This window comes from Stegodyphus dumicola, chromosome X1 (genome assembly GCF_044657685.1).
Source record: "Stegodyphus dumicola isolate Sdum_Otavi_A_Nest chromosome X1, ASM4465768v1".
In the NCBI taxonomy this organism is placed as follows: domain Eukaryota; kingdom Metazoa; phylum Arthropoda; class Arachnida; order Araneae; family Eresidae; genus Stegodyphus; species Stegodyphus dumicola.
This window is the reverse complement of record NC_140780.1, coordinates 228,815,861-228,841,617: the sequence shown is the minus strand read 5'-3', so window position 1 is coordinate 228,841,617 and position 25,757 is coordinate 228,815,861. Positions and strand designations below refer to the sequence as shown.

General features: G+C 33.1%; 1 protein-coding gene across 2 annotated transcripts in view; it reads right to left on the bottom strand.

Annotated features, from left to right (window-relative positions):
- The window catches only part of LOC118201737 (transcriptional adapter 3-like), a 127,018-nt gene that overhangs the window by 70,783 nt on the left and 30,478 nt on the right, over positions 1-25,757 (bottom strand). Inside the window, exon 5 of one of the 2 annotated variants that reach the window (XM_035373885.2) lies at positions 20,735-20,839. The exons of the other annotated variant lie outside the window; for it this stretch is intronic. Coding sequence (XP_035229776.1) covers positions 20,735-20,839 — 105 coding nt within the window. The remainder of the gene's footprint in view (positions 1-20,734; positions 20,840-25,757) is intronic. 2 annotated transcript variants of the gene reach the window in all.

Here is a 25,757-nt window from a genome sequence, read left to right as displayed (position 1 = left end):
CCTTAGTATGAATTTCTGTCGTTATTGTTTTTTTTTTTTTTTTTTTTTTTTGAATTGTTTGAAATTTATTTTAGTTATTTTAGTTTATTTTGTAGATTAGTGTGTAGTGTCTAGATTGTGCAATTCGTAGATGTTTTTTAAAGTTGAAACAGAAAGCTGTGTGTGTACATGGTATTCTTTGAAATTTATTGTTGTTATGTTAATTTATTAAAGCAAGGTGTGAGTAGTTCATAGATTCATTAGTTGCCTAAATTGTGCAATTTGTGGATTTTTTTTTAAATTTTAAACAGGATGCTGTGTACATGGTATTCTTTGAAATTTATTGTTGTTATGTTAATTTATTAAAGCGAGGTGTGCGTAGTGCGTAGATTCCTTCGATGCCTATATTTTGCAATTCGTAGATTTTTTTTAAAGTTAAAACATGTCACTATGAACATAGATTCTTGTCAAATATTTTTGGTTAAAAACTTTACATTTTTGCTATCTAATTTTTTTGTTTTTGTTTTGAATTTTTAGCTTAAATTGTGTGTTCAAAACGTGGTTTTTGCATGTGCGAAAACCGCGTTTTTGAAGACATTTTAGGCTTAAAGTTCGAAATGTAGACAAAAAATTTAGATAGTAATATGGAAGCATGGAGTTTCTCGCCAAAAATGTTTAGCGAGAAATTTGGCGACTTGAGGGCGCATATCAGAGAAATTCCAAAAAAAAAAAAAATTCACTGAAAATGTATATCAACAGAAATGCTTAAATACAAGGAAACTGCAACATTAGAATATGATTGCATATGTTCCAAAGGATAGAAAGCATGCATTGATGTTCGGTATCAGTGCATGCAGATAGATAAATGAGCATGAGAAAGACTGCATGAAATGCCGTTAAACTAAGTACTGAAAATTGGCACCAATGAATCATTGAAAGCACAATCCAACAATATATGTGTGTTGGCCAGCTGAAAAGAGGAGTTACAGAATGCCATTGTATAACTATTATGAAAACACATTTCTGATCACAATGTTTCCCAACATTCAAGGTCATAATCATTTATTTACATATAAAGATACAAGAAGATTCAAAAGGTCTTAAGGTAAATCGAGTACAGAAAAACAAATTATTTTTTATATAACATGCAGCTTTAAATGCCACCCATGGAGAGAACACTGTCACAAATAATATTATGCAACATGAATCATTATCCTTCGAACTATGCTGTTGTCGGAATCAGATGCTATCATAGTAATATGTACTGAAACAGATGACAGTTTGTAGCTTATGTGGCAGCAAATGAAAATGCATTGTTGCAACATAGTTGTGACACAACTAGTTACCAAATACGCAAACCACTTATCACATTTTTATACATATACCACAAACACAGTAAATGAAATCATTGTACACAGAACTCCATACGTGCTCTCAAAGATGCAACAAACTAAAACAATCCACATAAAAATGCAGGAGTTATTTTGCATCATGTTAGTGTCCTTCAATTAAGCGGTAAGCATCAAGGGTTCTGAGCACTATATGGCTTTTAAGGCACTCTCTGGTTTTATTCTTCAGCAAGTTTCTTTCTAGCTTTTACTTTGTAAAAATTAAAAATATCAGATAAACATTATTACAACATAAGCAATACCTAGAAATAACATCTATTAAAACAAACAAGTTGCATTCAAATTTTTAAATCCACACCTCCTTCTGTTTTGTTTACACAACATTACTAAAAACGCACGTCATATCACCGAGCAAGCGCACAAGCCCAACTGTTATAAAAAATGTCATGCATTTACATTGATACACGACAGTGGATATTTATGTGAAGAAACTTATACCTTTTCCACACGCACTGGATCCAATCACTGAGGATCAATTACCTCATATATATAAAAATTGTGCATGATGGTTTTATAAAAAATATGTTGCACAGACAGAATTTCAAGCATGGTTATCTTCATAAACTTGCTGAGTGGTACAGGATCTTAGATATGTGGTGAAGACTGGTTTTTAAACAGCGTGTATTAATTGAGTTTGCATAATTACTTATTTTAGTCTGTATTTTCATAAACTTACATTCATTAAGATGATATTTACATTATTAAAGAAGTTAAGAAAGCAAAATATCTTAAAGTATAAGCTAATATATGCCAAGTTTCAAAACTTCTGATGACCGGATGAAGCCGGTCATAATACTCCAGAGGGTTAATATGAACTTTGTACATATGCATGTCATGAAAGCCTATGAACCACATGCCCTGTGTTGCCAACAGTGATTCACCATAAATGTTTGCATTGGCATCACTGGAAGCTGCTTAGGCCACACTTTCTTCCATAATTACTAGGAATACCTAGTTACAAGATAATCCAGGAGAATCAAAACTACTACATGATATTCCTTTCGGAATCCCTGGGAAGCAGTACATTTTCTCTAGCAACTCAGCAAATAAGTACAGTCAAAAGTCGTTAATTCGGACACCCATAATCCGGAATGATCTATAATCTGGACCTCAAAGCTACAAACTTTCTGCTAGGCGTTTACGCGTGTGCGTAAGACATTTACGGCTGCAAATATGCGTGTGCGCATGCGCATAATACATTTACGCATGTGCGTTTAATGTATAATGGACGGTATAAGCTAAGCTAAAATTATCAAATTCAGTTAATGTTGCAGATTCCGTTGTTCCTTAATTTTCGAATTGGATATGCCTTATTATTTTTTGCAGATTGTTAGAGCAATTTTATAAAAGTAAGCTTGAACTTTCGATTATGTCAAATAGAATTTCCAATATATATTTACTAATATGTAAAGGATCTACAAAGCGAAAGTATGTTTCGAAATCCGAAATCTGTTTATCAATTTCACACTGCTCTGCCGGGGGAGAGGAACGCCGCAGCGCGCAATGAATTGGAAGTTGATCTGTCAGCACTATCCTTATCTTCAGGGCAGATGTTTTTATTTTATTTGGCTTATAATTCCTTACTAAATGTAGTATTTCATCTCGATGTACTCTGTCTTTGATATGATTTAAATCAAGTTCCTCGTCATTATAATTCGCTTCCGATAGTGAAGAAAGTGACACAGAGGTTATTGAAAACGAAAAAATTTCGATTAACAAATTAGTCGGTATTCTCGACACAGCAATTATAGGACTTGAACAGCGAAACTTTGTAACTAAACAAGAAATTATGTCTGTTTAATAGAATTAAAGAGAAAGTATTATCACATGAAACGAAGCAACTTAAACAACTTACATTGAAAGAAATGTTTAATAAAGTAAACAAATAGATATTAAGCTTTTTCTTTTTGTAAATTTTGATACCCTTTAGACCATAATTGTTCTTTATTTCATAAATTGCGGTTTCATATTTTTAATTTTGTAATTTCTGCATGACATGTTACCATATTTAAACTGATGATCTATAATCCAGAAAAATCGATAATTCGGACTCGCCGGGGCCGGATTAACGACTTTTGACTGTAGAATGTATGGTGACATATGGCAACTTTTACCAGTACCTGCATTTGTCTCCTGGTGTATATGGTTTCAGCAAGATGAAGCATCTACACATTTTATCTTTGATGCATAAAACAAAAATCTCAACAGCACCTTTTTTGCATGACGAATGGGTTGATTTCTTCCTATGGATTTAAAATCTTTAGATACCAGAGTTTTGTAGCCTCTGACATATCTTGCTGCAACAATCATTGACACAGCAGCAAACGCCCATGGCAAACCTGGCCATTTTTAAGCTATTCACAAATCACATGTCAATGCTGTATCAGGAAGCATATTAAAAAACGGCATGTCTATCACACTTTGCATGTGCTGCAAGGAGATGGAATAATTTTTAGCAAGACAGTAATTATACAAAATGACTAAGCTCCTCCTCACATTCATGAACCTTCCTAGAATTCCAACTATATACCTTACTATTGCTTTATCTCAATACTACAAAATTAATAAGCTGTAATAAATCAGAAAAGAAAAATATAATCAATAAATAATTTCTGCTCAGAGAAAAGTTATTTTTAGGTTGCTGTAAAGAATTCATTGAAAGATTTTGAATTTCAGTTGTCTTATTTGCTTCATTTAGGAAAATAATGTTTGAATGACTCTTAAAAGTTTTTCTATAAGAGTTATTATGTTTTATTTGACTTCATTTTCAAGTTGAAGCTAATTTTCTGATGCTTCTCAAACATTCTGGTCAGAGTTTTTTCATTAAATGATTCATAACATCTAATTTTCTAAAAGAATCAATTTTGTCATACACTTAAAAAAAACTGTTATGGAACTGTTCGGTAATTCTACACTGAGTTTATTTTTTTATTTATATATACACTCTTAGACACAAAAAAAAAAAAAAAAAAAAACGACGCAATGAGAAGATATAAAGCAAATTGGACACAAATTGATATCCATACAGGTTTCGATGAAAAACGCAAAATTTTACATTGTGGCTGCAAATGAATGAATGGTTGTCGCTACAGCGCATCTGATCTGCGCAACTGGTAGAATATTTAAGAGGAGAAATTACGATTCCAGGTCATAAATTCTTCACGAATTGCATTCCGTGTTCTCTAGTACACAGTAACTATGCCTCACATACAGGTGTGCGAACGACATGCGCAGATGTCAGAGTTTGAGAGAGGTCATGTAGTTGGACTCAAAGAAGCCGGTTGGTCTTATCGGCAAATAGCTCGACATTTGAGCAGGAGCAATGCCACTATTAGACAATGTTGGCAGGAATGGTTGAACCATGGCTGGACACAGTGTCAAGAAGGAAGCGATAGGCCTAGCGAAATGACAGAACGTGAAAACCAAGTAATCTTCAGAGCTGCACTCACAGCTCTAGATGCATCATTATCATCAATTGTACGTGCAACTACTGCTTCAGTGACCGCAAGGGCCATTCATAGACGGCTCACAGAAAGGGGGCTGAGGTCATGGCGCCCCTTGCGCCGCCTACCATCGACCTATGTACAACATCAAGCCCATTTGCAGTGGTGTTGGGCTCATTCACACTGGAATGTCACTGACTGGAGTAGAATAGTCTTCAGTGATAAGTCCTGCTTTGAAATGAGCCCCGATGACCAGCGAAGGTGAGTCTATAGACGCCCCAGACAGTGGTGTGATACCAACCTGACTGTCTTCCGGCAGACAGGCCAACAACCAGGAGCGATGGTCTGGGGTGCCATTCCATTTCACAGTAGGACCTCTTTGGTTGTCATCCATCGCAACCTTACAGCACAGCGGTACGTCGACGAAGTTCTAAGGCCCATTGTGTTGCCCTTCATGTCACGCCACCCTGGTCTTACGTTTCAGCAAGATTATACCCACTCCCACACTGCACAAGTTTCTACTGCTTGCCTTAATGCTTGCCGAACATTACCTTGGCCAGCAAAGTCGTCAGATCTCTCTCCTATTGAGCTCGTTTGGAGCATTATGGGCAGGGCCCTCCAACCAGCTGAGCATGTTGATGATCTAACGTGCCAATTGGACAGAATTTGGCACAATATTCCGCAGGAGGACATCCACAACCTCTATCAATCGATGCTAAGTCGAATAACTGCTTGCATAAGGGCCAGAGGTGGACAAACGCGTTACTGTCTTTTTCACTTTGTGAAGCTCTTTCACTTCAATAAATCATCCAATTTTTCTCAAACTGTAATCATCTGTTTCCCCGTACATGAACATCACTTCTACGAGTTTCGTCCCATTCGGATAACTCCTTCTTGGTGTGTCGTTTTTTGTCTAAGAGTGTATATATATGAAAAAATAACTGATAGCTATGTAGATCCTTGAAGCAATTTATCATTATGAAATTCTGAGCTTAAATGAAGTGGCTAGTCTTCAAATAAGTGCAAGGACTAAAAGGCAAATTAAAGCTTATTGTCTATAGCAATTTCAGCTTTGTGCGAATATATAATTTGTAATCACTTGTTTTTATAAAACCTTTCTACATTACACAACCTTAGAAGAACATAAACGAATTTAAAAGAAACTTTACTCTCAAACTGGTTTGAGTGTCAGACAGAATACATAAATGACTCAGTACTGAAAACATGGTTGGTTGGCTGCCAATCATTTTACCAGCTACAACTCAACTCTATTTTTAAAAAGTTTAAGTAGTTTTTGTTTTGAAAATAAGCTCTATCATTTTTGTAAACATACAGCTTCTAAATTTTGTAAATATCTGCAATTCAAGTTCTTTTTTTTTTTTTTTTTTTTTTTTTTTCATATTAAATCCATAGTTATCGTCGAATCTTTTAATATTCTGGCGTTCGCGACAGGGTTATGGACAATTTAAAATGGAAAAGAATACAACTACACGATATTTTACAAGTTCTTTGAAAGAAAAGGAAACTTTCTAAAAAATGAAGCTGTAAGTAAGATTGATTTCATACCTGTATTACATATTTTTAATGACAAAGCTGATATATTATTTCAATTAGATGAAAAAAATTAAAGTAATGTGGCTAGAAATAGAAAACTTTAATGAAGATGAATTTTCTTAGGCTATGGATTTAATGGAAAGACATCGAAATCGCTGGGTTGCTATGAAAATGAAAACTGATTTGATATTATTAACCACCAAAAGAAATGGCGATATTACTAGTGTAGTAAATGAAACCAAGTGAAATTTCTGTCTTCCTGTGTTAGAATTGAGACATTTTGGCAGTAATATTAAAAACTGGCTAGGATTCTGGGGGCAATTTTAAAAAATTCATGATGATGTTAGCATTAAAGCAGGTGACAAATTTCAGTATCTTTTACAACCAACTGAAGAAGGTTCATCAGCCACAGATTTAGTTACAAGTTTACTGCCATTTGGCGAAAACTATTACAGTCAAAAGTCGTTAATTCGGACACCCATAATCCGGAATGATCTATAATCCGGACCTCAAAGCTACAAACTTTCTGTGCATGTGTCGCGTTCACGCATGCGCACAGGCGTTTACGAGAGCGCGTAAGACCATTACGGCTGCAAATATGTTTGTGCGCATGCGCATTTAATGTGTAACGAAGTTATACGCTAAGCTAAAGTTATCTAATTCAGTTAATGTTGCAGATTGCGTTGTTCCTTAATCTTCGAAATGGATCCGGCTTATTATTTTTTGCAGACTGTTAGAGCAATTTTATAAAAGTAAGCTTGAACTTTCGATTATGTCAAATAGAATTTCCGATATATATTTACTACAAAGCGAAAAAGTATGTTTTGAAATCCGAAATCTGTTTATCAATTTCACGCTGCTCTGTGGCAGAGGGGGGGGCAGAAACGTCATTATTAGATTATGGTAGATTAAAAAGATTATGTCAAATAGAACTTCCGATATACATTTACTAATATGTAATTTGTATCTACAAAGCGAAAGTATGTTTTGAAATCCGAAATCTGTTTATCAATTTCACGCCGCGGATTGGAAGTTGATCTGTCAGCACTATCCTTACCTTCAGGGCAGATGTTTTTATTTTATTTGGTTTATAATTCCGTACTAAGTGTAGTATTTCATTTCAATGTACTCCGTCTTTGATATGATTTAAATCAAGTTCCTCGTCATTATAATTCGCTTCGGATAGTGAAGAAAGTGACCCAGAGGTTATTGAAAACGAAAACATTTCGATTGACAAATTAGTCGGTATTCTCAACACAGCAATTATAGGACTTGAACAGCAGAACTTTGTAACTAAACAAGAAATTATGTCTGTTTAATAGAATTAAAGAGAAAGTATTATCACATGAAACGAAGCATTAAAAGAAATGTTTAATAAAGTAAACAAATAATTATTAAGCTTTTTCTTTTTGTAAATTTTGATACCCTTTAGATCATAATTGTTCTTTATTTCATAAATTACGGTTTCATATTTTTAATTTTGTAATTTCTGCATGCCATCTTACCAGATTTAAACTGATGATCTATAATCCGGAATCGCTGAAGTCCCGACGAGTCCGGATTAACGACTTTTGACTGTATAATGCTATTGAACAGCTGAAATCTCGTTTTTGTTAAAGATGAACCCTTAATTCAAATATACATTCGTGAACTTTTAAATCTAGTTTTAACACAAGCGAGACATGGCGAAAATTTTACTTTGTGAGTTCTTTATGATGAACTAGAGGCTCAGCTGCGAGCATTACAGACTTTAGGGATAACATCTGAAAAATATGACGCAATGCTGTATCCTTTAGCAGAATCAGCTCTGCCAGAAGTTCTTATACAGAAGTGGGAACCCACACATAACCGCATAGAAAATGAAGACAAGAGGAACATGTTAGGAAAGTTATTAAAATTTATTCATTTGGAAGTTGAAAGTGAAGCAAGGTTACAACTTGCTCAAACAGGCTTTGTGAAAGGTCAAGAATTTGAAAAATTTAAAGTGAAAGAAAAAAATTCAAACTTCATCTTCTATTGTATCTAATGAAAAGCAAAGACCTCAGACAAATGGCAAGCATTGTTTATTTTGTAAAAAGTCATTTCATAATACCTCAGACTTTAAGACAACTGAGATGTGTCTGGAAGCGAAAACGGAAACACTGAAGAAAAGGGGGACTGTTTCATCTGTTTAAAACCAGGATACAATACTAAGATCTGCAAAGCTTATTCAAAGTGTATTATATGCAAGAAAAACACCATAGAATTACGTGTCCAAATATAAATCAATCAAAACAAGACAAACAGTCTGAATCGGTTACACAAGTTCTTTTGTCACCAAAAAATTCGCCAACGTTATTATTAACCGTATTGGTAAAAATCATCAATGACAGGACCAGAATCATTTGCGAATTCTTTGATACTGGTGCTCAGATATCTTTCATAAGAAAAGATACTGCAAAGAAATTAGGATTAAAACCTGTAGATCAAGAAATGATGAGTCATGAACTTTTAGGAGGCAGTGAAACTAAACAGGAGTAACACAATGTCTACAATACTACATTAGAAAGCTAGTGTTCAAATTTCAAGTACACTATTTCAGTATATGTGGTTCAATTCCACATGTAGAGGATTCTGGTACTTATCCAATTTTAAAAAAGAAAAATATATATTTAAGTGATACAGGAGAACATGCACCTGAAAGGTTTATTAATAAGAGCAGATTATTTTGGTGCATTACTGACTGAGAATTGAGCCTATTCATAATAATTTGGTAGCTATCAAAACAAAACTTGGATGGACACTTCAAGGTAAACAAAGAAACTACTCCAATTTTTTGGATAGTATTGTATATGCTACTAATTTAGATTTAATGGAATTATGGAACCTAGATGGCATTGGCATAAGATGTCTTGCAGAAGTAGAGTCAAGGCAAGTAACCGATGAAGGAACAGTAGATTTTTTCCTATAAAACTATTAAAAGACAAAAGATATGAAGTATGCTTGCCATGGAAAAGTGGACATCCAGAATTAGAAATGAATAAGGAATTAGCCACTAAACAGTTAATGTCAACTACCAAAAATCTCATTAGATCTGGACATTTAAGAAAATAGGATGATGTATTTAATGAGTGGATTTGGGATTGAATTATTGAAGTTGTAGATAAAGAATGAGATTTTGGAATGAGTATTTAGCAATGATAATTCATAAAGGTAAGAGTCAGGAAGAATCTTTAAGAGTTGGGGAGGTCGTTCCCCTAAAAACTGATGGCAAGCATATCAACTGGCCTTTAGGGATCATCACTGAAGTCTAGAGCAGATGGGCACTCAAGAGTCGCCAGAGTGAGAACAGCTGATAGAAAGACATTGAGACCACTGCAGAGAAATCAACAGTTCGGAAAAGTTACCATGCATTGCTCAAGATGCTCAGATGAAAGTGCCTCTACGCCCTGCAGTTAATGATTCAACTTCCACTGAAGATGAGGATTCATCACCCAAAGTCACAGATTTTGTCACTAGAGCTGGTTGACGTGTTAAAATTCCCAATAGATTTGATTTATAACTTTTCCTGCAATTTATAAGCATCCAACATATTGCAAGGTGGGAGGTTGTTTGAGTAATACCAACTACAACTGAACTCTGTTTTTAGAAAGTTTAAGTTGTTTTTGTTTTGAAAATAAGCTCTATCGTTTTCGTAAGCATAGTGCTTCTAAATTTTGTAAATATCTGCAATAACTTTTTTTTCATATTAAATCCATAGTTATCATCGAATCTTTTAATACAGAGAATAATTTATACTTTCCAAATATTTTTTCATCAGCATTTATTATAAATCTTCTTTATATACATATACACTGTACCTGTGTGTGCATATATAGAGATATATATATGTGTGTGTAAAATATAAAATACATATCTTTCAAATAATAAACTTCCTTTTCTTTCTAAAAATAGCAGAGCGATAATTTTTCTAACCAAACTCCCTGTAGCTCTGATGCGCACTTATGGATGAAATCTGAACCCAACATCTGGACATTAACCTGTCATGTGATCTGAAATGGTATAAAAGGTAATTGCATCACAACTCCCTCTCACTTCTCTCCTCTCTTCTGCTGCATTGCTCTGCCATTAGCCATGCAGTTACTTTTCCAATTTTCGTCTATTGTTTAAGAAATGTAAGCTATATAAAACTGTGGGGGTTGATAGTGCACCCATAGTGATGATGAGCATTATCATGGAATAAAATTATGTTTCTAAATGGCCACATCTGGAAGTTTTTTGGTTATGAGTCCATCTTTCTAACTACATAGTAAAGTCTCTTCAAATTATAATGTAGAGAACCATCATCAATATGTTGCAACTTTCTTTCATCAAGTCATTTTATTACAATAAATAATGATACAGTCTTGTTACAATACTGGCATAGCCAGACTCGAGCTTCTGCAAAATTATCCCTGCTTGTTTGAAAATTGATGTATGGAATTAAATTGCCGGTTAAAAGCGCTAAATTGCCTAGCAGCATTAAGAAAGAAAAGGAAAAAAAATATATTGTTTTGGCTCTGTTTTAGTGTTTAGACTTGCAATTGATTTCTCTTTTATAACTAGTGATAATTTAAATTGGAAGTAAAATGAAAAATTATCTACCAAAGTATATTAACAAGTAGTTCAATGTTCTTAGGCTGATGTTTTGTCTACATCCGTTTTCACTGCGCAGCATCAAACTTTGTGTTAAGCTTTATTCTTCAGCTATTTTATCAGCTAACTTAAATGAAGTCCTTTTCAGAGGTGCAAAAATGAGAATTATGCAACAGATGTTAAATTTTGCATTTAAATTTAGTGTGACATTTCTGAAATTTACTTCTATTGATTTGCAAAAGCAAAAAAATATTGTTTAAAAAAATGACTCAATATTTCTATTATTATTTTTAATTTCCAAATATTAAGAGTTAATTTAATGTTATTTTGCAAATGATGTATGCTAAATGTTTTTCATTAACATGAGTAATTTTTAATAAAGTACTACTTTAACATTTATGTACGTAATGTTGTTTATACAGTACAAAGTCCAAAATCCGGACCTCAAAGCCACAAGCTTTTTTTTGTTTGTTTGTTTGCTTTACGGATGCGCGTTTGATTTTTTCTTCCATAATAAAACATGTGAAGATTTTCACTTAAAAATTCCAATTCTTAATTTCACTTAGGCAATAAATAAAATACCTCGTTATGGAAAAACAATCACGTAAGCATAAATTTGTGAGATTAATAATTTGGCTCCATAGCTGAGTGTCTGCTTGGCATACATCTCAAACGTTCCGTTCCGTTTAATGCTGTTCAGCGCGCTTACCGAAACATTCACCTATTTTATATCCCTGACACCGACCTGGCGAGTCATTATTTATTATATTTTGCTTTCCTCACCGCATGTTTATGACAGCTTCAGTAATAACTCATGCAGTGATGTCTAAACTTTTTTTTATATTAGTAATTGAATAACAAGAGTATGGCAACCTTTTATACTAACATTATGCTTGGTGATGATTATAGATTTTTTAATGCTCTAAGAAATGTTGACAAGGAAAAATTCAACAAAAATTTCTTTTCATATGCTAAAAATAGATTTTGTTAATGAAACTCATAGACCAAAAGATTACATTTATTGCTATTTTAATTAAGAATAAATGATATGTTATTTACCATAAACCCAGAAGCGGCAGCAGAATTTGAGGAAGCACCGAGTGGCAAAATTAAGGGATAAGAAGTTTTTTATGATTTAGGGAAAACACTGGGATGCAAAGTTTAGGTGTGGTGAAAATTTAGAACTTAGAAAAGTGCTTTGTAGCAGAATTTAGGACCCTTAGAGACTACACCATGCGGTATTTAGAGCCGGCCCTAGATAAAGCGTTAAGTATATGTGGGAGTTTCTTTATTTAGGAACCAGATTAGTTTTAAGCATGTGCAAGAAATAAACGTGGGTATAGTAAATAACTAATACAATTCATGATTAATTCAGTATGCAATAGAAACAAGATGAAATTTCACGAAACAGCTTTCATCGCCAATCTTGTGATACACAGCCAATAATGTATCACGGATGCTATTAAGCTAGGCTAAAATTAGCAGACTGCACTGCTCCCTTATCTTTTAGTTTGATACAGCTTATCATTTTTTGCAGACTGTTATTATTACAGCAATTTTATAAAAACTCAGCTTGAACGTTCGATTATGTCGAAAAGAGTTTCCAATTCTGAAGCTGCCAAAGGATCTACAAAGCGAAACCATGTTTCGATGTCCATAAACAAAAAGTGAAATTGCTGCAAAAATGGATAAAGGCATATCTGACTCAAAATTATGCGAGGAGTATGGCATTGGAAAGTCAACTGTATATGACATAATAAAAAGGAACATTTTGAATTTTTTGCGGAAGCAACTTAAACAACTTACATTGAAAGAAATGTTTAATAAAGTAAACAAATAAATATTACGCTTTTAGTAATTAATATTAAGCTGCCCAAAAGGTATAGTGGTTAGGGAAGCCTGACTGCAATACCAAAGGCATAGATGTAAAATTGTCTGTCCCTTCATAGGAGGTAACGGTGGCCGCTTATTAGGTGGCTCCATAATAAAATGGTCACAGCTTCTGACCTTAGTAGTGGCCAATGCCATTATAAACAAGTGCCTGCCATTTGTAAAAAAAAAAAAAAAAAAAAAAAAAAAAAAAAATTTTTTTTTTTTTTTTTTTTTTTTTTTTTTTTTTTTTTTTTTTTTTTTTTTTGTAAATTTTGATACCCTTTAGATTATAATTGTTCTTTAAAAAAAGGTTTAAAAAGATTTTGCGGTAAAATCCTACTATACGGTACGGCCTTCGCACGATTTTGAAAATTGTCGCCAAGAACAAAATGAACCGTTTACTGCTCATGATCATGTCAAGAAATGTTCTTTGACAAAAAAGAAAACTACAAAAATCCGTTTTTAAATTATTGCAAAAAATCCAAGAAGAAACGTTTTATCAAAGAACGTTTTTTCTTGGATTTTTCGCAATAATTTTAAAAACGGATTTTCGTAGTTTTTTCCCCCCCCCTCAAAATAATTAATCCATGAATTCATTTACTTGCGCCAAAAAATATTTTCTTTTCCTCTAGAGTTTAAAGAAATTTTAAACGATATTCATTTTATGAACTCTTGATAACATGACCTTCAAACTTCGACACCGGTTTCGAACTTTGGCGACAGATATATCGCGCATGCACAGCTGTTTCCCTCTATGATGGAACGGAACCACCTCTATTCGAGAGAGGTCTTCCTTCTTTACAATACATATTCTTTGATTCTAAACTTCATGGTACCGTATACTAGGATTAAACCCATTTTGTTTTATACGAGAACAGGTACTTTCTTTAGTTCGTGCACTGCACATGCGATTCTCGAGGTTACTGGAAGCCAAAAGTTGCGGGAAACTTGCTTTGCCTTTCTAAAAGACAATCAAATTGGAACTGTGAAAATTGGCTCTATGCCAGCTGCCCGAATGACACTGATACACATTTTGCCAAACAAGTGATCTCTTCCGACGTCAGCGCAAAACTCGCCTTTTTTGGCGGGATCGTTGTATGAAATTCCCTGACTTTTCCAGATTTTGACTAAAACACTTAAATTCCCTGACTTTTCCCTGAATTTTTTGGTCAATTTCCGAATTCCCTGACTTTTTCCGGTTTTCCCAGTTTTCCAGGTAGCGTGGCAACCCTGATTAAAATATGTCTTCTACAAAAATCCTTGCTTTTCTGTATCTGAAATTAGATGATGAACCATTTCAATGTATTTTAATTATAATAGTTCACCTGAAAATTCTGGCCCTTCTCCAAAGCAAGGAAAAAAAGATTCGTTGTTGCATTTATATGATTATTTGAAATTTATTAATTACGAATTTCAATTACTGGTCTTTGTGAAATATTAGCTCTAAATTTCTTACTATATATATATAATAATTTATTTACTAAAGAAATATTGATTATATTATATCCTAAGATTAATTTTAGTAGATAATGTTGTAGAATCTTAAATTCACTTAGTTTGAAAACAAGTTTTTCTAATACTTGTGCAATAGCTATACACACAATATTCTAACACTTTTTTATTTTACCCTATTACTAATAATTATTTTCTATATTCCCTGATTAAATTATCACATACCTCCTGGGATATTCAGATTGGGAACCACTCTCTATTAAAGAAACTGGAGCATTTTTTTAGTCTCGGGGATTGAAACCATTCTCGAAGAGTGGTTTCAACATCATTCAATTTTCTTTCCCTTTTGCACTTCCTTCAGACAACTGCATTTTCTATTTTTATCAGTTTTATTTCTTAAGTAAACTACACACTGTCTGGGAAATTCTCATTTTAAATGCTGCATTTACCAAACATATCATAATCTTTCAGGAATTTATACTTTTCTTTCATGCTTAAATAATTTTGTTTATGCATTTTTGACATCTTAAAAGTCATACACACAGCAAGTAAAAAGATGTTTCTTCCAGGGATTTGTTCAAAAATTTTACACTCAAACTAGTTTCAAAGATACAAGAGACTCAATACTGAAAATACGGTTGGCTACTGCTCATTTTATTTGATACACAGTGACATAAAGGGTAAGTTGCTCAGAGTATGGATAGGGGGTAATGAGTTGCCAAAAAGCAAAACAGTGCAAAGTGAGTATAGCGACAATGCTCATGTTCTTCGACTCTCTACGGCAGTGTTTCCCAACCTTTCTTGTGCTATGCCCCACCCAATCCTCTCTAAAATTCTTGCGCTCCCCTTAGCATACAAATAATTTTTAATATTCAAAAATTGAAATGCTCATGTAAGAAACTAGAATGATAGGTTTTAAGGAAAAAAATCACTAGGAAATTTTGTGAGCAAACACAGTAAGCTTTCAAAACATATAATAAAGAACTGAAATACAAAATAATTTTAATGAAAGTTTTTTCTGTATTATTTCAAGGATTAGTGATTACTTATTATTTAAATTTACTGGGATCCTAGCACTTAATGCTTGCTGTAATGAGATTTTATGTCAGGTTCCTATTTAGTTGAAGTCAATCTCAAGTCTCTCCAGTTTATTATATCCAACAATTTCTTTTTTTAACAGCAAATCATTTATGGCACTAAATCTGGATTCAGCTAAATATGGATATGGAAATGGTAGCAAAAGTTCTCTTGCACATTTTGTTGCATTTGGATATTTGATTTCGGTTTCCTCACAAAGTCATGCCATTGCTCCTTTTATATGAAATAAAGTTTTAATAGCCTCATCACTTTGCATTTCTGTGAGTTTCTCTTGATACTGCATATCTGAAATATCATCCAAATCCACTAATATTCCAAGTTTGGAAATCAAATTGTTTCAAATCACAAAATCTTTCTTTTAAATCAGCCGATAAAATTTTCAGATGATTGACAATAACATTTACAGTGGTATCAGTCACTTAACATTTTTGAAACCAATGAAGCTTTTCAAAATTGTGTCGTAAATATATGCCTGACATAATTCAATAAAGGTGGTGAAACCAAATATCTTCGCTATATTTATTTTTTCAAAGATATCAGCTCAATAACTCAAATGCCTTACCATCAATTGTTAACAGATTTTTCATTTCAGTTTTGTAGCTTAAAAAATAACTAAGAGTATCAAATAGTTCTATGAATCTTTTCAAGCAGTTTGCTTTTGACAGCCATCTTACTTCAATGTGAAGTATAAGTTTCATATAGTCCTCATTTTGTTCTTCACAAAATAACTTCGAGACGTTCACATTTGGCACTAGTTTTAATATCATTGATGCATTTTATAACTGAATTTAGTACTTCATTTAGAACAGACGAATCCCCCCCCCTATGAATAACACAATGCACAAGAAGCATTTCCGGATTCTCATCTTTCATCAGTTTTAAGCAACCCTTTTTCTTCCCCATCCTATTAGGAGCACCTTATATTAGAAGCACAAGATGTTACATTTCTCATTGGTATATTTTTTACATCTAAGTAATTTTTTAGCTTACTGTAAATATCTCTGGAGGTAGTGGTGCTTTCTAATGATTTACAGAACAATATTTCTTTGGCAAAATCACCTTTATCAATATATCCTAACCCTCTGTTGCATACAAGTAATCAAGAGAAGTTAAACGAAAATGTTTGTATTTTTTCTAATTGAAATAACCTTAGTAATAATAAAAAAGATTAATTTTATTCAAATTTTGTTTTAAATAATTGCTATAGTTTGTTCACTACAGTGGACAGCATGCATATACGTACATGCATACAAATCTCTTCTCAACGATTTACGGTCATAGCATTTGAAATCCTTTCCTGCCTTGTTTGCAGTGATCATTACCATCTTTTAAATGGTAAATCTACAACTGACATGTACATACAGATCCCCCAAAATACCTTCATTTGGTCGATTGTGATTGAATTCATTTTGCACAATTTTGTAACCTGTACCTATTGGATTCAAATGTCAAATGTTCTAGAAATTCCTTGCCAAATATAAACATTTCCAGTGGTGTTTTTGGCTTGATAAGCAGTACATTTGGGTTTCAATTCACTCTTTTCGGTAGATCTTTATCTACCCACTCCACGATTTTCTCAAACTGACATTTAAAGTAAAATGTCTAAAATATTAATTATGAATAAAAAATGGCAGTATAAGAAAATGTAAGCAATAATATATAATGTTTACTATGAGAAATTGTACTAACTTGGAAACAGAAGTAGCAGCCATTTTCCAAATAGCAATACTTTACTTAGTGATGCTATACAGCCATCTATGATCGACAATTGAAAGTTCTAATAATATAAAATGAATAAACACATGAATGGAATCTGTTAAGCCATTTTCAGAAGAATAAACAAAGTTAAACTTTTTTGTCTACTAGAGTGGACATGATGCAACAAAGGGTTGAGTACAGCATCTCTGTCTCTCAAAGTTGATTCATCCATTTGGCAACAAAAATTTTCTTGTTTTCAGATTTTCAACAAGTTGTATTTCAATATCCTCACTCATTTTATCTACTCTTCTGCTAACACTACTGTTACTTAATAGTATAGCTTTAATGTCTTTATCATCTTTTTCTAGAACCATTTTAAGAAATGCTGATATTGATGGTTTGATTAAATGCTTGCCTACAGTATGACTTTTCCCAGATTTAGCAATGAATAATGAAACTTGATAACTAGCCTCAAAGAGTACGATTAACATTTGAATTACAAGCAATAAATAGAGATTTTAATGTTACTCTTTTTTAAAAATTTTTCTTTAAAGTTTTAAAATAACCCAAATCTGAATTAATATCAGCATTATGTTTTGCCTTTAAATGTGCCTCAAGATGATCTCGTTTCATTCATTCGTTGGTCAGGCTTGTTGGTGTAAAAGTCAAAAAGGTGACCTTTCACCATGTATAGCTGGTATGAAACCAAATTTTAAATATTCCTCCGAATACTGGCGAACTTTTTCTTGCTTGCACCACTCATTTCACTAAAAAATGAAAGAAATATAAGATCAATTAAAAATTTAGTCACACCGCTAAATATAAGCAAAGCTAAAAGCAGCTGCTGTTGCCATTCAAGGGAAGTATAATATACCTGTTGCTGTTCCTACAGTAAAATATCTGATGTGGACACTGCACTACTTCCTTGTATGGAATATTAAATTATACATATTTTTGCAGCATTTCATTTAAACTTATTCCCTCAAATATTACTAGATATATTTCTCATTCAAGCAATTTAGTTCTCACTTCTTGGGAAGGCAAAAACACATAAAATCTCAAAATACCTTTATTAAAAATTGAAAAATGCTTTATTAAAAATTGAAATATAAAATACCAAATACAGTTAAAACAATTTTTACAGTTAAAATTAGAATTTCTACCCATAAACAAGCAATTCAACCAGCGGGTAAGAAGGCACATTTTTCATTGCACAAAACTGAGTTTACGTTTGATCACACTTCGTAAAAAGTCGCTGAAGGTGCAGAAACTCACTTAATTCACTATTCCGCTAAGTTTCAGATGTAAACAAATATGGCTGCTATGATAAAAAAAATTAGGCCTAGACACACTTAAACAACTTTTAAATTGTTGATAAGTCTACAACTATTGCATGCAGATTAACTTAAGGCAAGAAAACCTTAACTGAAAGACAAGAACAATATAACTATCATTTTTAAAGCAAAAAATGTACAGTTTACTAATATATAAGAATAAAAATAACTGAGCTCACGCAGCCGAGTAAGAGTTTGTGTGTGTGTGTATACATATATACATAATTTTGGTGTGGCCAATTGCAACCGAAAAGGGAGATGCACAACTACATGTTATAGCAGTCCCATATACAATATTTCAATGTTTCCTAAAGTAAACAATTCTTCTCTGACGTTTGCAGAAATACAGGAATGTCTGCTGCAATGTATCAAGCTAGTACACCAAGGAAGGCAACTGGATCCTGCTCCACAATGCCCGATCACACTGCCTTTCTGATGCAGCAGTTCCTGGGCAGCAGGGGAGTTGTGTCCCTGAATTGCCCACCCTACACCCCAGAACTGTCTCACCTGGACTCTTTCTTGTTAACCAAACTGAAATCAGCTCTGAAGGGCCAGGTTTTTGAACATTTCAGACATTCAAAGTAATGTTACACCCCAGCTGAAGGCTATATCTTAAGACAGCTATGCCAAGAACTTCCAGAACTTGCACAGACGTTCTTAGATGTGCATTACCACCAAAGGGGATTACTTCGAAAGAATGTAACAGCTCTTTTATGTAAGACAACAATCCATTGTAACTATAGACACATTCACCAAACTTTCTGGGCAGGTTGTACATTTGAACCCATTGCAGAAATTAGAAAAAAAACTTTGGGACAATTTCATGCATTCTCCATCAAGAAAATATGCAGTATATCCATAAATTTTGCAATGTATCCTTGACAAAAAAAAGTGCTTTGAAAAATATATTTTAAAACATTATTAACTTCTCTATTTGAGGAAGTATTTTTATTGTTTTAAACTTTTTAAATGGCAAAGGTTTTGCTATGAATCAGAAGTAATTTTGTGCAGTAACTGCAAAAACAAATTGCTCATTATATAATAAGAGTTTGGCAAGAAAACACCAGCTTAAGAGGTGTTAACATGAAAAAACATGTCACCACTGACACTTTCCTCTCAAAAACTTCCGTTTATTTTTCACTGTAATTTAATGCCAAACATACTGCAGGCTTTTCAAAGAGCACTGCAAATAACTGATCACGTTGTATTTATCCAGCAATTCAAGTATATATTTTTGAAAGTTCTTTGCAAAACATTCCCTAAAACACAGAAGACTTAATATTTTATAGCTGAAAGATTACTTTCTTTTCCTGTGATTACAATATGCTTCCAATGCAGTGGGAAGTACTGCACCTCATCTGGACATTAACAATGCTACTTAATAAAATTCCTATTTCCTACACAATTCTTTTACTACTCATTTGCAGATTGGAGCAAAACTGTTGTCATATTTAGCCTATAAATAACTTGTGCTATTTCGATCAGGAAAACAAATGCAATGACAAAAGTAAAAAAAATTAAATTTGCACTGTATTTTTCATGATCACTATCCAGCAGCACTGCTAATGATCACAGTTATATCTTGTTCATTCATTTAGTTTCATTCCTATAACATCAACTAAACAGCCTCAATGGCTGTTTAGCTATCAAGAATTATTCCATACATACGAAGTTTCCTGAAATTGCACTTGATACTTCCACTACTGAGATCACCTCTTATTGGTGTGTAGTTGAAATTCATTAGATTCTCTAGATCGAGTAAAGTTAAGCCTTCTAACTTCTTACACATCACTTTTCATAATTACTTTTTTGATATCCCTTCTGCAGTGCATTCATATGGCATGTTTGTTGTAACCCCATACCCTTCTGCCATTCGTCATTCTTTTCTGCAGTCACCTGCTCCATTATTATGTTGTTACTGATATAAACATAAAATACAAGTTTCCCATTATACCATCATAAGAAATTGTTTAGACATAACATATTTTCTCAAATTTTGGTGATTCCTCCTAGTAGTCTAATGATTAGAAGTAAATTCCCCAGATAATTACAAAAATTTTTACTCAAGAAAGAAATTCAACATATAATAGTTCATACCCATAATACAAAAATAAAATGCTTATGAGAACAGCTATTTTAGTGGCAGCCTATGCTTACAGCTTATACATTAATTAAAGAAGATTCATTTTACAATACATAAATTTTATACATGTTTAGTAAATACATAAAACTTTATAAGAATAAGTTTAACAAATGAAACATGCTTTGCTACTATACCAACCCAGAACGTAAGATCAGGAAGCAATATAGTATCCTTCTTTGATCGTCCTGGAATAGGAAAGCTTTCTACATATCCAAATTCCTCCAAAGCAATAGGAAAAACTTGCTGAAATTCAGAAAAATGTATAGGAAATTTATTGCCACAATATGAATTCTTTTGAAAACAAAACTATGATTAAACAATTTTAACCCATAGCATCTCAACAGTTCATCATGAAACTCCCTCTGAAACTGAAAATATTTTCTGGAAAATATTTTTGCAGAGTTTGTTGAGTTAAATGACCACAATCTTCATATAATTACAAAATTTGAGGCTCAAGAAAGAAATTCAACATATAACTGTTTTAATTCAAAAAACAAAAAACTGAAAAAATACTGAATTGAACTGAAAAATATAGTCCATTAGAGCAACTGTTTATTGTAGAGGAATGCCTTCAAAGATTATATTTGTGACCATTACATTTTTTTAATTGTGTCTAATATTTACCATAGCAATTTCATATGAATTTTCATATAAAAAAATAACTTTCTTGATGAAATTCGCTGGTATTCATTTGAAAAGTTTAATTTTTTGTCCCTAAACTCTCTAGATTTGGTGTTGATTATAACCGTTTTCAGCAAACTGTTTTCAGCTATTCTAAATAAAAAAACTTGGTTTACGAAATTTGGTTTACGAATGAAACTCAATAGCTTTTCTAGACTAAATATATTTCCTCAACATAAATTTATTAGAAACTAAGACTTTACAATGAAATAATAATGTCCTGCAGCTCATGAAGAAAGGTGTAAATGAATGCTTACTACACTACGGTCTGCACACCCCCGGGATTTTAAGAGTTAATAATAAACGGTCTGAAACTTAATTTCATAATGAGAAATTTCAGAAAACATAAAAATTAATGGCTACAGGTTTGATAAAACACACATCTAATGAAGGTGGTTCTCAAATTCACTAAGTACAAGAGTAGCTGACGCAAACATTTCTCACAAAGGTGCCTGGCCAGCCACATAAATTATCTGTATTCAGAATGCTTTGAAACAGACAAAAATTAAAGAAATGATTGTAGATGATATGCAACAAAAGGTATGGCATAAATTCTTACAGTCTAGAATGTCATTTATAAATGCTTTGTTTTTTTTTTTTTTTAATTATGGCAAATTATAATAGGGCTATCTGCCCAAGGGGAGGAATTCCTTCATGGAAGACTCTCTAAGCAAACTGGCTTAAATTACACGAGAATCATCTGAAAAGCCCATGCTGCCAGCCTGTTCACCTGGCATTAAATCCAGGTCAAACAACCAGTATTCAGAGACTTAACTGCCTCTCCACTGGTGGACCCCATTTATAAAAAATTACATTATTTGATGTTATACACGTAATGACAATCAAAATGTCTGAATGATGAAAATTTATGTAGTTTCTACTCAAGTCTCATAGGAATCACTAAATCAGCTTCAGAAATCATTAAAACATGAGTAATCCTGCATAAGCATAGTTTCAAGGGTTCCCACAGCTGAAGAAAGTTCTGTTCCTTCAAAATTAGTGCCTTCAAACATGCTACCTTCAAAATTATAATCTGGAAAATTACACACATTACACCAAAGCTTCAAAAGCTAAAAACATTGCAGCAGTTGATACATCATAAACGTTATTTTTCTGGTTGAATAATAACTTCACACTACTAAATTTAAAAGAAAACAATTTATCATTCACTTTTTTAAAGACATCCTTTTTTAAACATCATTCTATGACTACTTTCATTTCTTCTGTTGCCACTCACAGTCTACATAAAGTTGTACAAAAGGAAAAGATTATATACGATTTGTACAGGTTGCACTACTCCTCTTCCAAGTAACAGAGTTGTGATACAAGAAGAAAAATTATTGTTCTCACATAAATACTTGCATTACAATAAACTACATAAATGCTATTTACAAAATATTACAATCATTATATGAAAAATTAGTATACAACTTTAAATATTCATAAAATCTTGATAACGTGCTGGAAAAGTAATTGTTGTCCCACTACATGTTGTTTTAAATTTTAAATCCTCCACCTTTCTATTTTCATATCTGTTTAATGCAATATTTGGCTCTTCTTTACTTGTTAGTTGTGGAGAATCATCCTCCCCTGAGGCTAACAAGTAAGCTTGTTTTAATCAATTGATGGAAACACTGATGTCTTTTCCTTTAATTCCCACTGTATAATATTTGTCATTTCTGGCAATGACAGGAAAAGGTCCTTTCATAATGCCTTTTTGACATGATTCACTCTGACAAATACATGTGAACACAAATTTAAATCCTCATGGAAAAAATAATTTCTGTTTTCTTTTAATTGGTTTTAATTGTTCCATTTGTTTTCAGAGTTCGCTGGTGAAAGTATCTGGTTCTAATTTGGTTGTGGGTTCTTGAAAGAATTCTCCTGGTAGCTTAAGTGATTTATCATTGACCATTTCTGGGATGGAGCAATTGGTATTATCACATAGAGATTGGTAAAGTTTCACGCCATTTGACTGAATTGTGAGCTCTAATGGCTACTTTTAATGTTCTGTGTAGTCTTCCAATTTTTCCATTGCTTTGTGGATGGTATGAATTTGTTGCTTGCATTTTAATTCCAGATAGTACCTTAACTATTAAAAAGTTCTGATCTTAACTGATTTCCTCTATCTGTGATCACTTTGAAAGGAACACCAAAATGATAAATCCAATTAGCATAAAATGCTTTTGTGATTCTTTCTACAGTAATATTTTCTATTTGTATAACTTCCATCCAGCAAGTAAAATGATCGATGCATGTTAAGCAATAGTTATTTCCATTTGATGGTGGGTATGGTACAATTATATCGATGTGAATTACGATAAATCTTTCATAGGGTTCTTCAAATGAGTTGAATTTGGAAAATATATGGTGAATAATTTTACTTCTGGCAATTAATGCAAGTTTTAGCCCATTCTCTAGCATTTTTTTTAATATTCTCCCAAATGAATCTTGATGCTACTTGTTTCACTGATGATGGTTCAAGTAGTGTATTTGGTGGAAAACATTTCGTCGAAATGGTTGTGGTATGAACGGTTGAAGAGTTGAAGTTGAACTATCACACCAGATTATTTTACCAGAGGGTAGAAGATATTGTTTAAAATTTGAATTTTTGCTACTGTTTAGTAATTCTTTTAGTTCTTCATTAATGATTTGTTCATTTGAAATTTTCTCATAATCGATGTCCGAAACTGATTCAATGCTAAATATCGAGTCTGCAACAATATTATCTTTCTCAGTCAAATATTTTATATTTGTCAAAAATTGGGAAATATACTTGGGAAATATACTTGACATGTCTTAAATATGTAGCTGATGCTTTATAATTTTTTTTTTGTTTGTTTAAATGTGAAGATAATTGGCTTGTGATCTGTGAAAATTGTAAATGTATGTCCTTCTAGCATATGCTTAAATTGTTTGATGGAAAGATAGATACTTAAAAGTTCCCAGTCATATGTGCTATAATCTTTAGGGGTGTCATTTAATTTTTTGGAGTAACCAATCTCCATTTTCATATTGCTGTAGAACACATCCATTTGCAAAATTAGAGGCGTCTGTACATAAAGCTAATGGTAGATTTGGATTAGGAAAAGTTAAAAGAGCAACATTGACTAAATCTTCTTTGCATTTTTCAAAAGCCTTCTTTGCTTCTTCTGTCCATGGAATTCTCCTTCAATCTTTCTTTGTTGAACCTTCCAAGTATTCATTTAGGGGCATTAGCTGCATCTTTTAAGTTTCTTCTACAAAAATTAATCGTTCCTAAAAATTTACAAAGTTCATGAATAGTTTTAGGAAGTTTACAGCTTTTTATGGCTGGTACTTTTTCTGGAAGAGGTTTTTGAGCTATTTGGTGTTCTCAAATATCCCAAAAATTCTAATTTGTTCACTCCCATCACTGATTTTGATAGATTGATGTGTAGGTCATGTTAGATATTAATTACTTTGCTTGCCGATAGATGGCAGTGCCTCTAACCTGACTAGCTAGGCAAGTGCACGGTATTTGTGCTGTGTCACATTCTCATCACTTGCCGCCAACTATGTAGCATCAATGTCTCTCTTATGTATAAGTAATCTTATTTAATCTTATAAATAAACAGTAATTTATGTATGTTTGGCGAGTCAACATATATAACATGGTGTCAGAGTTAACCATGCTCACGAATTTAATGCATAAATTAATATTTTAAGGATTAGGTGCATTCGAAAAACTTGGAATCAAAAATGGCGCATAACCTGCCCACCGTTTGACGCTGGATCGAACCCTTCTGAAGCTTGAAGACACTGGAAAAAAGACTTCCGAGGACTATATCGAGGCATTAAGATATAGCCAAGAGTCGGAAAACACAAAAACTGCGCTTTTTCGACATGTGTGTGGTGACGAGTTAAAAAGCAATATCGTTCGTTTGATTTGAAGCCAGAAGGGGGCAGCAGTGAAGTGTCCTTGAAACAAGTGCTACAAGAATTCGACAAATATTTTGCAGATTATCAGAATGAGATTTATGCATCATTCAAGTTTCTCGAAATAAAGCAAGAGAAAGGAGAGAAATTCACGGACTTTTACTCAAGGCTATGATGTGCAATAGTAGATTGCAACTATGGGCAAACGAGAGACAAATAGAGCGAAAAAGACGCTGCAAAATATCATCAGTGAATGCAAGGCAGCCGAACATAGCAAAGCACAAGCCACTGAAATGAGCGAGAACAAAATCACCGTAGATGCCCTCAGAAGACACAAACATCGATCAAATCCCGCACAAATAACACGAATAAAAGAGTGCATATGATGTGGAAGGAAACATGAGCTGAAGATATGCGCTGCATTCGGAACAGTCTGCCGAAAGTGCGATGGAAAATCATTGGGTGAATATGTGTCGCACCAAACCAAAACAGAGAGTGCATGCCATTGAACGTACGGAAGATAGCGACTCGGAGTTTATTTACCTAGGGGAAGTAAAAACTGTTGACGCGGTGGATTCAAATA